Source organism: Schistocerca americana, chromosome 6, assembly GCF_021461395.2.
Source record: "Schistocerca americana isolate TAMUIC-IGC-003095 chromosome 6, iqSchAmer2.1, whole genome shotgun sequence".
Taxonomy (NCBI): domain Eukaryota; kingdom Metazoa; phylum Arthropoda; class Insecta; order Orthoptera; family Acrididae; genus Schistocerca; species Schistocerca americana.
Genome location: NC_060124.1, coordinates 290,389,187 through 290,404,334, shown reverse-complemented (window position 1 = coordinate 290,404,334; position 15,148 = coordinate 290,389,187). Strand labels below are relative to the sequence as shown.

Genomic DNA, 15,148 nt, shown 5'->3' with positions numbered 1-15,148 from the left:
TCGAGGAGTTCCTTGAAAAATTAAGCTGATTCTCATTGTATTGCTGATAGCGTTTGTTTAAACTTATGGACTGATTTTCTTTCAGGTTCATGAACATTTATTTTTATCTGTTATTACTTTTATGTTGTAAGTTCATGTACTGACACGTTCCATGACCTTGGAGATTTGCTCCTCAATTTGGTCCTACCGAACTTGACATGTAAATAAATAAATAAATGGGAAGTATCTTCTATGATGCACTTCACAGTGGTTTACAGCATGTGGATGTTGATGAAGATGAGTACCATATTATCAGTTACTATTACACTATTTTGATGAAATGATGTCCCATCTTCTTTTCCTTCCGTTTCCTCTATCCATCTTCTACTCCTTCCCCTCTCCCTATTCTTCCCCTCCATCTCTCCCTCTGAGTTCATCCCCTACTCACCCTCTCTGAGTGCAACTCCTTCTCCACCCTCTTTCTGCTCAGCCACACCCATCTGCTCATATAGCTCCTGGGATGCATTCCAGTATTACCCACATGATATGCCTGTTATGCAAAGCAGTGTAGATGTCACGGATTACCAATCCTTTTCACACTCATCTGAGACAGTAAGTAGCACATATACCAAATTTGGTTGAAATTGATCTTGTAGTTTATGAGATGCGGAAACACACACACACACACACACACACACACACACACACACACACACACACACACTTCATTTTTCTCTGCACTGAAGTAATTTACATAAATGAATTGTATGGCGTCAAGCTTAAAACAGTAAATTATTTAATCTAAAAACTAACAAAAAATATCAAATTTATGAAAATCTGCAAAATAAATTATTTGATATGCATTAACAGCACCTCAAAATTGTTTGCTCAAAAATTTAAAAGAAAGAAAAATTACAAGCATTTTTGCTACTCTTAACAATCACAAAAGAATAACTCTGCTGTGTAATTAACTGAAATATCAAAGAAGGCATTTGGCATGCCTAGATGATGTCAGCAAAGGAATTTGAAGGAAGGGAACATTAGGATTTAATGACTCGTTGATGCCAAGGTCACTACAGACAAACCACAAGCTCGGCTCAAGGAAGGATGGGAAAAGATTGTGGTCACATCTTTTTCAAAGGAACCATTCCGGTATTTGCCTGCAGTGATACAAGGAAACTATAGAAAACACAAATCTAGGAAAAAATGTGAAGTGCCATCCTCCCAATTGTGAGTTCAGGGCCTTAATCACTCAACCAACTTGCTCTGTACAAAAACTTGAGGTTGCAGCAACAGAAAACCCAAGATCTATTTTTGAAGCAAGCATCTGGACGTTGTATATACTACAGTACCTGCACCAGTAATCAAACAAAACAATAGTAGCATAGAAACTGTTTGTCATTGAAAATCATTTGCATTGTGGAGTGACAGATAGTTGAAAAAACAAAAGTCTGATGTATGAGGTCATACTCACAAGTCCTATTCTCTTCCCATTCCAGTCAACAACATATGTTATTCGGCCATCTCCCAAAGGCCTCCCAGTCTCTTGATCAATAACATTTGACATCAGCCATGGAAAAGTAGTCTGATTCACCAATTCACCAAGAACTTCTAGTCCAAAATCTGAAAGTAGTACAGTTTTGTCATTTATTTTCACTTCAGAATAACAATAAACCACAAAAAATGGAAACACATTGACTGTAGCAAAATGTATAAGCAGCAAAAACTGTATTTTACTGCAATTTTTTTTTTTGTTACAACAGAATTCATACAAAAACTCCATCAATTGATCCATGGATGACTCTCGATCTACCCTCACAGCTTTGCTTCTGCCACTATGACTCCTACTTTCTAAATTTTGCAGAAATTCTCCAGTATATCTTGTGAAGGAAATGTTCTTGTGGGGTAATAGCTTAGACAGTGCATAGGGGATTGCTTCCAGAAGGAATTTTCATTTTGTGATGGAATGTATGCTGATCCTGTAAAGTTTGGAAAATGGGAGAGAGATGTAATGGCAGAAAGGTGTGAGAGCAGTTCGTGAGTCGTATCTGGGTAGCTCACTTGGCAGGGCACCATACCATAAAAGGCAAAAGTTCTTCATCCAAATCCTTGTCCAGCACACAGTTTCAATCTATCAGGAAGTTTCATATCAGCCCACTCTCCACTGCAGAATGAAAATTCATGATAGACAAATTTATACATTACAGCATCCGTGTAGTCCCAGGTCTTTTGACACCATTTGTTTATGTAAGAGTTTTAAAATTATTCTCCAGTAATAAAATATTATTTCTCTTTGGAAATACCAACCAGAATTGTTTTCTAAAGATGAAGCTCCCATGAAAAATAATTTTACAGGAGTACAAAAATGTTCATTCTTTCTACAACGGTACTTTAGGTTTTATATGAACAATCATTGCCAGTTTATATCACTGTGGCGCTGTCATCAGGAGTATGAATGTAAGTTGTCTCTCAGAGGTCATTCTTTATCTGGCATTCCTTATCTATGGGAGAACAATCCAACACATTGGGAATACAGTTTACTGATGGCAGGAAGAAATAGTGTCAAAGATTTAAAAAATGCTATGACAATGAATATTATGGTTGCTTCAAAACAGTTATCCTGTGGTAACTTTTCAGTAACTCTCCCTGGAAACTCAGGAAGCCATAAGGATCAGTGAGTGGTGCTTTGTAGATCTTATGTACACTGGACATTAGAATAATGGCAGCTTTTTACTCTTTTTCTCCATGAGATGCCTGTCCTCCACAAACTGGCTTGTGGCAGGCTAGCTTGAGTGACTTGCTGAGACTTGTAATGTCTCTGTCACCTGTCAGTGTCTTTGGTCTGGAGGAGAAGAGTCAGCTGCACTGAAATGTCGGTATACCATTATGCAGAGTATGCACACAGCCATCACAGTATCTTACACCTGTATCTCGTTGGAAGAGATTGAGGAGATCAACTGATATACATTTGCTGTGGATAATAATGAGTTATTTATTCTCTTTCTTATTACATCCAGTTGTATGTATTGTTGTTTATTAATCACCATCAGTTAGGAAAAAATGTGTTTTGCAGTTGCACGATATGTCAATTGTCATCATGTATGCCAGATGATGTTGACTTAAATGCTTTACCATCGATAGCAATAACAAATAACATTAAATAAAGCTGTGCGAGGGGCATATCACACTAGGAAGACTAAATAGTGCATATAGTGCACATTTAGCTTGAGAACATCATGTTGTGATAGTTGTAGTCATCAGTCCAAAACCTGGTGTAAAGCAGCCCACCTCCTCCACCCCGCCCCCTCCCTCCTCCTCCAACTCGCACTTCCCTCCATTGCTACATAACTGTTCCTTGAGGCCTCTGGTTGTGTTCTATCAAAGAATCCCTTCCTTTAATCTAGTTGTGCCATTATGTTCTATACTGCTCAACTTGATTCAGTACCTCTTCAATAGTTAATATAACCATCTAAACTACAATACTCTTCTGTGATACATTTCAAAACTTCTGTTCCCTTCATGTTTGTATTGTTTATCATCCAAGTTTCACTTCCAAGCAATGCTTGCTACACTCTAAATACATTCCTACAAAAAATATTTCCTAACAAATTTATACTTGAAGGTAATACAGGGTGTTACAAAAAGGTACGGCCAAACTTTCAGGAAACATTCCTCACACACAAATAAAGAAAAGATGTTATGTGGACATGTGTCCGGAAGCATTTAATTTCCATGTTAGAGCTCATTTTAGTTTTGTCAGTATGTACTGTACTTCCTCGATTCGCCGCCATGATTTCATACGGGATACTCTACCTGTGCTGCTAGAACATGTGCCTTTACAAGTACGACACAACATGTGGTTCATGCACGATAGAGCTCCTGCACATTTCAGTCGAAATGTTCGTACGCTTCTCAACAACAGATTCGGTGACCGATGGATTGGTAGAGGCAGATCAATTCCATGGCCTCCACGCTCTCCTGACCTCAACCCTCTTGACTTTCATTTATGGGAGCATTTGAAAGCTCTTGTCCATGCAACCCTGGTACCAAATGTAGAGACTCTTCGTGCTCGTATTGTGGACGGCTGTGATACAATACGCCATTCTCCAGGGGTGCATCAGCGCATCAGGGATTCCATGCGACGGAGGGTGGATGCATGTATCCTCGCTAATGGAGGACATTTTGAACATTTCCTGTAACAAAGTGTTTGAAGTCATGCTGGTACGTTGTTGCTGTGTGTTTCCATTCCATGATTAATGTGATTTGAAGAGAAGTAATAAAATGAGCTCTAACATGGAAAGTAAGCATTTACGGACACATGTCCACATAACACATTTTCTTTCCTTGTGTGTGAGGAATGTTTCCTGAAAGTTTGGCCGTACCTTTTTGTAACACCCTGTATATTTCATGTTTTCAGGAAGCTATTCTTGTAACTACTAGCCTACATTTTATATCACTGGTATCAGGCTCTGCGGAAGTTGGATGTCCCCCAGAAGAAATGGAGGATTGATAGAGACATAGTATTGCCACAAAGCTGCACTTGCTTAGTGAGCGTGCCGTCCATCTCGCCACATGAATATGCTGGCCAACAGTGCTCCTCACGGCTGGTATAAATATGGCTGTCCAGCAAACCATCAGTCAGTTCTATACTTCATCAGATATTGTCAATTACTGTCAATGATGTATTACAGACTACATGGTGACAACCTCGCTTGACACTTGCTTCTTCTCTCTGGTTGTGTTTTGGATTGTCTCTGTTTTTGACCTGCTGATATCGCTGTGATGAAGGTTTTCGCTTTGCATCACATTGTTGTACAGGTTGCTTTCGGCTTGTCCTAGTCCATGTCTCATCCACCATCAGTCAGCTGTCTTTCGCTCAACCACCACTTGGTATTGTGTTGTCTTCCATAGGTGGTCCTTCTGCCATGCGGCTTCACCTGTATCTCTCTTGGGTTCTGAAGCATGTGCTGATATTCACGTACTCAAGGGCATAGCAATATTGCCTTTGGTTTTGCCATTCTCTGTTATTTTGCTGCCCAAACAGAAAACTTTGTTTATCACTTTCAGCATCTCATTTCCTTAACTAATTCCATCAGATTTAATTCAACTGTACTCCATTGCCCTTGTTTTACTTTTATTTATGTTTGTCATATAATCTCATTCCAAGACACTATCCATTCCATTCAACTGGTCTCCCATGTCCTTTGCCACCTCTGATATCACTTGTACACTGTCAATGGCAAACTTAACAGTTTTTATTTCTTCTCCTTGAACCTGAATTCCTTTCCTAAATTTCTTGTTCAATGTGGGGTGCAGGTGGGGGAGGTGGGTACAGCTATGTCCCATTTCCCTCTCAACAACTGCCTCCTTTTCGTGTCCTGCAAGTCTTAGAACTGTAATCTGGTTTCTGTGAAAGTGGTAAATAATCTTTCACTCCCAGTATTTTATCACAGATAAATCCAGAATTTTGAAGAAAGTATTCAGGTTGTAATGGGACATCATCCTCCAGCATTCCCTTTCCTCAACAGTAGTTGTTGATACTAGTATTATTATTATTAATTTTGGACAGGTCAATATTATCTCAGTTGCTTTTCTGAAAACTTTCACATAATTTTATACACAGTATGTTATATTTTGAACTAAAATTTACGAAAAGGAATTACTTTATACAACCTTTCAGTTTCGATTTTATAATCAATAACTCCCTGTTATTAATTATGCAATCCTGTACTGTTTACTATGTTTATTTCTGGATTCATTTATGAAATAATAATTGAAATTAATAATGTAACAAAAACTGGTAGCAATTCATTTGTTAAGTAAAATTGTAAGCTCTTTGGAATATTGTTATTTTCGCAGAGTCTAAGAGTCGTAAGCTTGCTTCTGATGTGATCAGATGTATCTTTGTGCTAACAATGTAATTTTGGCTTTGTTAATGTGAGAAATCAAAATACAGTATGATATGCTAAAATGTGATAAAATCAGTGGAAATATATTTACATAAAAAATTCTGCAACAACAATCTCCCAATTTATTTATTTCACACCAACCCTGTGGACCTGATACATTTTCAGCTTCAAGAATCAGCCCCCTAGACAAGAAGAACTGGAGCCATCTCAACATGACAAGCTAAGTAAACTTGAAAGTTTACTGTAATCTTCTTACTTTGCTTATTAATTACTTGGACTGGGTATTGTTTGATGTGGACAATACATGGAAGAAGAAAGGAGGGGGAAGATTACACGACAATATTGTCAAAAGCTACAAAAACTAAAATTGTGGGTTTGCCTTTCATCAACTTATCTTAGAAGATAGGTTGTAGGGCTAGTATTGCTTCACATACTCCTGTTTTTCCCAGATACTGTTGTTCTCCCTGTCTGTAGATAATTTGTGTTAGTATTTTATAACAACTTATTAAACTGATGGTTCAGTTATACTAAAACCATTCAGTAACAGCTCTCTTCAATTATTACATTCTTCTCAAAGTCTGTGAGCATTTCGCCTATCTCATAATTCTACATACCAAATGGAAGTCTTTTATGGTTGGATCTCCAAAGGATCACAATAATTCCAAAGGAATGTCATCTATTCCAAGTGTTTGTTTTGCTTTCTTATTGTCAAATTGTTCTCATAGTAATGACATTGAAATTCTTTGGGTTATACAGCCCTTCTGTTTATTTCTTCTATCTTTCATCATTCTCTACTTTGCTTAGTACTGGCTTGCCATCTGGCCACCTAATGTTCATGCAGCTGCTTCTCTTAAGATTTCTTTAGTTTTCCTACAGGCAGCATATACCTATCCTACAGTCAAGCATGCTTCTTCACCATTGCACTTCTCCCCTAGCCATTCCTATATTTTTAGTTGTCTATATATCATTTCACTAGTTACATTTGGTGGATTTTTATATTTTTTTCTTTTCATTAATCAAATTTAACACCACCATTGTTATCCGCATATTTCTTCTGGACCTTGGCTTTTTGTCTAATTTTACCTCTCATGCCTTCACTCTTTCATATCTCAAAGCTAGCCATTCCTTTTTTAATATACTCTGTTTCCTCCATTTTAATCAGTCACCACATATTGTTCTCTTCCCCGTCACTGAGCTGTTATTCTATAATGTACTCACTGTGCCTAACCCAACAGCATTAGCATAACCGCAAATGAAACATCATGAAACATCAGTAATTAATTCAAGACAAATCTGCATCTGACATAAATCATTTAGGGAACAAAAACCTGTTTCACATAATTAATGAACAGTTCACTTTGTCAAGAACATTTTAAAAGTGACCCAGACGACGTAACAAGAAAGTAGTTCACATCAATATCAGTGCTTGACAAACTGCTTGAAAAGATGGTACTCACTCAGATGGAGATTTGAGAAAGTGAAAAGATGGATTCAGAAAAGAAAATTCAAGATAGCAGCAATGGGAACTTATTTCTAAGGAGAGATAAGTAAGAGAAATGGCAAACTTTAGCGTGTTAAGGTATAAACAACAACCATGGCAAACACAACAATTAGGTAGTAAATCATAAGTACAGCCTAAAACTGATAAATTTGTTATTTTTTATCACGGAAATCATCTCAATTGATAGAGTAGACAGAAGTACACAATCTGGTTGCACAAAGTCTTCGTAAGTTTGAAACAAGTGAGGTACAAAGGTGTCCAATAGATGGCACTTTGACAAAGATTTAACGTCAAGAGTAATTTCTTACTCTGGATGTTGCCAAGCTTGAAGTCAATAGGACTTGTCATACAAGTTTGTATCCTTCATGTGACCACAGAGAGATAAGCAATTATCTCAACTCCCTGCCCACAAAACAGCAATTTATTTCATACAGGGAGGTGAGCAGTATTAACTCAGAATGCACAATATTGCAAAAACAACACCCAATAAGAGTTGGCAGGCTACAGAGATAGTTCACGGTAGAGACCTGAAGAAAAATGAACTTTAAACTTTGCACAGTCATCCAAATATTATCTAACATATTTAGGAACTTTCAAGCTGGTCCTTCATATGAAAGCACATGCACTGAGGTGACAGAAGTCACGGTATTCCTCCTAATATCGTATCAGACCTCTTTTGGCCTGGCATAGTGCAGCAACTTACACTGCTCGGACTCGACAAATCGTTAGAAGTCCCCAGCAGAAATATTGAGTCATGCTGCCTCTATAACCGTCCATAACCGCAAAAGATTTGCCAGTGAAGGATTTTCTGCACGAACTAACCTCCTGATTATGTCCCACAAATGTTCAACAGTATTAATGTCGGGCAAGCTGGGTGGCCAAATCATTCAATCAAACTGTCCAGAATGTTCTTTAAATCAATCGCAAACAACTTACGTGGCACACTGTCATCCACAAAATTCCATCATTGTTTGGGAACATGAAGTCCACGAACTGCAGCAAATGATGTCCCAGTAGCCAAGTTTAACCATTTTCAGTCAATGATTGGTTCAGTTAGACCAGAGGATCCAGTCCATTGCATGTAAACACAGCCCACAGCATTATGGAACCATCACCATCTTGCACAGTACATCGTTGACAACTCGGGGTCCTTGGCTTTGTGGGCCCTGTGCCACACTTGAACCCTACCATCAGCTCTTATCAACTGAAATTGAGACTCACCTGACTCGGTCAGGGTTTTTCAGTTATCTAGGGTCCAACCAATAAGGTCAAGAGCCCAGGAGAGGTGCTGCAGGTGATGATGTGCTGACAGCAAAGGCACTCGCATTGTCATCTGCTGCCATAGCCCATTAATGCTAGATTTCACTGCACTGTCCTAACAGATGCATTCATCACGCATCCTGAATTGATGTCTACGGTTATTTCACACAGTGCTGCTTATCAGTTAGCGCTAACAACTCTAGGCAAATGCCACTGCACTCGGTCGTTAAGCAAAGGCTGCCAGCCACTGCATTGTCCACGGTGAGAGGTAATGCCTGAAATCTCTTCACACACTCTTGACAGTGGGTGTCTTGGAATATTTAATTTCCTAAGGACTTCTGAAATGGAACACCCCAGCATCTAGCTCCAACTACCATTCCACATTCAAAGTCCATTAATTCCCATCGTGCAGCCATAATCACGTCAGAAATCTTTTTACATGAATCACCTGAGTGACAGCTTTGCCATTGCACTGCCCTTTTATACTGTCATCTGTATACATGCATATCACTATCCCATGGCATTTGTCACCTCAGTGTAAAATAAATAGTAGTATTCACTGCAAAAGTTACAAGTCTATGGAGCATCTGGAACTTTTTATAATTTGATTCTTTTTGTTACATATACATTGATCGTGACTGGGCCAAATATCTCACAAAATAAGCGTCAAACGAAAAAACTACAAAGTCTGAAACTTGTCTAGCTTGAAGGTGGAAACCAGATGGCGCTATGGTTGGCCCGCTAGATAGCGCTGCCATAGGTCAAACGGATATCAACTGCATTTTTTTTTTTTTTTAATAGGAACCCCCATTTTTATTACATATTCGCGTGGTACGTAAAGAAATATGAATGTTTCAGTTGGACCACTTTTTTCACTTTGCGATAGATGGCGCTGTAATAGTCACAAACATATGGCTCACAATTTTAGACGAACAGTTGGTAACAGGTAGGTTTTTCAAATTAAAATACAGAACGTAGGTATACATGTACCTTTGTGAACTTATCATTTCTGAGAACGCATGTTGTTACAGCATGATTACCTGGAAATACCACATTAGTGCAATAAATGCTCAAAATGATGTCCGTCAACCTCAATGCATTTGCCAATAAGTGTAACAACATTCCTCTCAACAGCGAGTAGTTCGCCTTCCATAATGTTCACACGTGCATTGACGACGCGCTGCCGCATGTTGTTGGGCACTGTCGGTGGATCACAATAGCAAATATCCTTCAACTTTCCCCACAGAAAGAAATCTGGGGACATCAGAGCCATGAACGTGTGGGCCATGGTATGGTGCTTCGACGACCAATCCACTTATCATGAAACATGCTATTCAATACCGCTTTAACTGCACGCGAGCTATGTGCCGGAAACCCATCATGTTGGAAGAACATCGCCATTCTGTCATGCAGTGAAACATCTTGCAGTAACATTGGTAGAACACTACATAGGAAATCAGCATACATTGCACCATTTAGATTGCCATCGATAAAATGGGGGCCAATTATCCTTCCTCTCATAATGCCGCACCATACATTAACCCGCTAAGGTCGCTGCTGTTCCACTTGTCGCAGCCAACATGGATTTTCCGTTGCCCAATAGTGCATATTATGCTGGTTTATGTTACCTGTTGGTGAATGACGCTTCGTCGCTAAACAGAATGCGTGCAAAAAATCTGTCATCGTCCCGTAATTTCTCTCGTGCCCAGTGGCAGAACCGTACATGACATTCAAAGTCTTTGCCATGCAATTCCTGGCACATAGAAATATGGTACGGGTGCAATCGATGTTAATGTAGCATTCTCAACACCGACGTTTTTGAGATTCCTGATTCTCGCACAGATTAGCCACAACAGCATCTAAAACACCTACTTGGGCATCATCATTTGTTGCAGCTCGTCGCTGATGTTTCACATGTGGCTTAACACTTCCTGTTTCCTTAAATAATGTAACTATCCGGCGAACGGTTTGGACACTTGGATGATGTCATCCAGAATACCGAGCAGTATACATAGCACAGGCCCGTTGGGCATTTTGATCACAGTAGCCATACATCAACACGATATCGACCTTTTCCGCAATTGCTAAACAGTCCATTTTAACATGGGTAATGTATCATGACGCAAATACTGTCTGCACTGGTAGAATGTTATGTGATACCACATACTTATACGTATGTGACTATTGCAGCGCCATCTATAACAAAGCGAAAAAAGTAGTCCAACTAAAACATTCATATTCCTTTACGTACTACACAAATATGTAATAAAAAATGGGGGTTCCTGTTTAAAAAAACGCAGTTGATATCCGTTTGACCTATGGCAGCGCCATCTAGCGGGCCAACCACAGCGCCATCTGGTTTCCCCCTTCAAGCTAGATGAGTTTCGTTCTTTGCAGTTTTTTTGTTGGATGCTTATTTCGTGAGATATTTGGCCCAGTCACTATCAAAGGAAAAGAGACCCATAAATGTGTAACATTTTAATTTATGCATATGATGCAGTTCAATTTTAGATACTTTTACAAAACTTAAATAAAATCATGAAACTAGTTAGAACTGCATTATAAATAAGCTGTTTGGGAATAATGACACAACGTTTTGAAATGATTTTTATGTCTCTATAAATCACTGCTACAGATCATAAATATCTACGTATGACATTGATGTACTCTCCATCACAGGTGTGTGTGTGTGTGTGTGTGTGTGTAAAGGAAAGGTGACTGTGATTTACTGTCCCATGATGAAAAGGTAATTAGAGTGACTATAAGCTTATGTTAGAAAAGGATGGAGAGAGGTTAGACATTATATATACCGTCATCAAACATCTGACATCCATTGCTGGATAAAGGCCTCCTTTAGACTTTTACATGCCTTCTAGAACCAGTTGTATACAGTTCTTTAAACAGTTGGACAACCTAACAACAGCCTTGCAGTGCATTTAGTCCCTTACAAAGTTTGTTGCCAACAATCACAGTTTAAAAAGACCAGTAACATTAATAACTACAAAAGTTGAGAGAGAGATTGAACCTGGTTAAGTATAAATCACAGCATGGAAAAAATTCATAGCTTAAGACAAATGGACAGTATATTACCATTATTTTCAATTAAGAAAGTACAGCTTAAGCACTCATCACTGTAGGCTTCCTGCATCATTTGGTGTTCCTCTATAAAGGTTTTCTTGAGTTTCACACAGAATTTAATGTGGATGCGTTGTATCCCTAATTCTGCCATCTCAAAATTGTGCTACACAACATTCTGCTCAATATAGCACTGAACAGGAACTAACCGACATACAACAATGAAGCTTCTGACAGTTACACATTAAACACAGGCTTGTGCAGGAATGCCAACCGCATTTCCCTCCAACACACCATTGGTGGGAAATTACAACTGTTCTGGAATTAGTATGAAGGCTTTCACGACCGGATGACATATCTTCTGGTAAACCTTGCGGGATGTAAGGTCGTGGTCCATGAAACTCTTCAGCTCCTAACGTTTCGTCCAGTGCTTCGCTGGACATCTTCAGAGGGGTGTTTCTCCTCCGGTGAGTCTTGCCGACTCAAGACTCACCGGAGGAGAAAACCCCTCTGAAGATGTCCAGCGAAGCACTGGACGAAACGTTAGGAGCTGAAGAGTTTCATGGACCACGACCTTACATCCCGCAAGGTTTACCAGAAGATATGTTCTGGAATTTTTTGAATAAATCTCGTACGTATATTCATCATTTTCCAAGATGATGAACTTGTTGCTTTTGAACCAGTATACTTCCCTATGTGATGTAACTTCACTCCTGATGCATGTTACTGTCAGTGCTAAGTCACCAGACAAATATCTCGATGGAAGAAGTACTCCAATGTATCACTGCCCAGCAGCAAGCTTTTGCGGAACAGCAGCAGGCTTTCACCACCGTTATCAATCATGTAGCATCTGAGTGTTCGCGGCAGGTTACTCTCCCATCAGCACAACAATCCCGTCAGCACAACAATCTGGCATATGATGAATTGGCTGAAGGTTGGGACTCCTGCGAGACATGGTTACACCAATATTTCAAGGTTTTTGTGTGGGCAATGCAAATCTGTGTAGGGCTTTCTTTCTTTCCTGGCTCTTGCTATGCATTTATAAGCTGTTGTGCCAACTTGCACCTTTGCAAGGCCTGCCCAGGTTATCATTTGATGAAATTTGCAAGCTTGTATCATACTATTACCATGACAGAATGCATGTCATTGCAAAGCGAGTAGAATTTTACCATTTTCAGAAATGCCCAAACCAATCTTACAAAGCCTGGGATGCAGAATTACACGGGTTGAGCCACTGTCATAAATTTGCCACTAGTACCCATCATGAATCCTACACTGATCATGTAGTGTGTGATATTTATCCTCTGACCCCGGATAGGGAAGTCTGTGAAAAAGCACTTCAATGTGAGAATCAGACACTTACAGACATGCTCAATGCAGCAATGTCTTTGAAGTCTCACAGGCTGCAAACAACCAGATTGCTGCATGGAGGGAAGTATTGGAAGTTGCTCAGTCAACCCCTGTTAGCCACACTGCAGGTGATCAAGATGACAGGGAATCCATTGCAGCAGTACAATCTTCGACTCAATGTTGCATGGGACAGTGTTGGTTACGGCCACAGCAGCAACGGGCTGTGTCACAATAGCAGCCACATGGCCCCCCTTCTGTCTTGCCCATACCGCTTCATCCAACATGAGCATGTTGCATGCTTTCAAAAGAAACACCACATTGCATCGGTGTGTAACCCCTCTTCAAATGTGGTGGACACAGTATTGCCAATGGACATAAACTGTATCTCTACAATGACTGTCTCCCCGAACAAATTGTTTATTGACTTGCATGTGTTTAATAAATCGCTAAAAATGCAAGTGGACACACAGCTGCAGTGAGTTTAGTAAATGCACACGGACTTCAACTCCCCTCCCCTCACACAGGTTTTATGGAAGCTGGTTAGCTACAAAAACAGCAGATTCCAATCCTAGACCAGTTCTCCGCTTCCATCTCCTACAAATATGTTGCTTGCCTTCTCACCATCCTTGTTGTGGATCATTCCCATACTGCAGACCTGTTCTGGTGAGATGCGTTTAATGCTTTCGGTTCCTCCATTGCTGACGATGTAGATTAGTGCCAGATCAAGTTCCATAGCAACAAGTGGTGTCCCTTTGCTCTCTGTTTTGTCTCTGTTTTCCCCTGAGGTTGGTAGTGGTACCAGTTTCCACAGTACCACAAAAGAGTCCACCTGTTCTCGTCCCCCACCCTCCCCCCCCCACCCCTCCCCCCCCAGGTGCGGCAGGTGCCTGTCGCGTTGCGCGACTGCGTCAAGTCTGAATTAGACAGTTTAATGTCATTCAACCTATTTCTTCCAGTGCATGGGTTACACCACTGGTCATCATTAAGAACCCGATGTGTAAGCTTTGTCTCAGCGGCGACTTCTGTGTCATAAATTAATGCACAGTCCACGATAGATACATACCGTTTGCCCTGCCCTGACAAGCAGCTTGCAAAATTATCTGGTGGCAACTACTTTTCCAAGCCTGACTTGTGAAAAGCGTACCTCCAGTTCCCCTCGGATAACGTCACTACACGCCTTCTCCTTGTCAATATACCTTTCGGCCTACACCAATACAGACACTCGCCTTTTGTGTCGCTAGCACACCCGCAACTTTTCAGCATTTTTTAGAACTGCTGATAGTCTCTATGCACGGCTGCATCAATTACCTTGACAATATCGTTGTTTTGGGTACTTACATAGAAGACTATCTTAGAAACATCCGATCGTTTTTTTCTGTTTTCCAATCTGCAGGTCTCAAGTGCTATCATGCCAAAACTCAATTTTTGCAGCTGCAAATTGAGTACCTAGGTTTTGACGTTTCTCACACAAGGGAGGGGGTCAAGCCATTGCATCACCATGTTGACCCAACTGAAGCACTGGCACAGCTGACCTCCTTTAAGGAACTGCAGATGTTTCTATGTAAAGTTGCGTACTACCATAAGTTTTTACCTGATGCATCCACTGTTGCTCAGCCCCTGCATGTGCTTTTGTGTAAAAGTGTGCTTTTTTTCTAGTCCCCAGCTTGCGACCGAGCATTCTCTTTGTTTAATTCTAGCTTGAATCTGCCCTGTGTCTGCCCACTTTTCAGCCTAGTCAGCATCTGGTGTTGGCTACAGATGTGTCCCAGCACGGTGTTGGTGTGGTGTTGGCACATAAATACTCAGACGGGTCTGAATGACCCATTGCTTATGCTTCTAAGAGTGTAACTCCCATTCAGCATTGGTATTCTCAGACTGGAAAGGAGGCCTTAGCAATTGTATTCACCCTCAAGAAATTTCACATCTTCTTGTATGGTTCTACATTCCATTTAATCACAGATCACAAGCCATTGATTGTTCTTTTCATCCCTTCGACACCTGTGCAGGACAAGGCAGGGCATCATTTGCAGGGGTGGGCTCTCTTCCTCTCCCTTTATCATTATCAGATCCGCTA

The 15,148-nt window shown here is 40.2% G+C and overlaps 1 protein-coding gene across 5 annotated transcripts in view; it reads right to left on the bottom strand.

Moving 5' to 3' along the window:
- The window catches only part of LOC124619665 (mannosylglucosyl-3-phosphoglycerate phosphatase), a 219,864-nt gene that overhangs the window by 147,174 nt on the left and 57,542 nt on the right, over positions 1 to 15,148 (bottom strand). For all 5 annotated transcript variants that reach the window (XM_047146203.1, XM_047146197.1, XM_047146198.1 and 2 more), the window contains one exon: positions 1,454 to 1,602. In XM_047146203.1, coding sequence (XP_047002159.1) covers positions 1,454 to 1,602 — 149 coding nt within the window. The remainder of the gene's footprint in view (positions 1 to 1,453; positions 1,603 to 15,148) is intronic.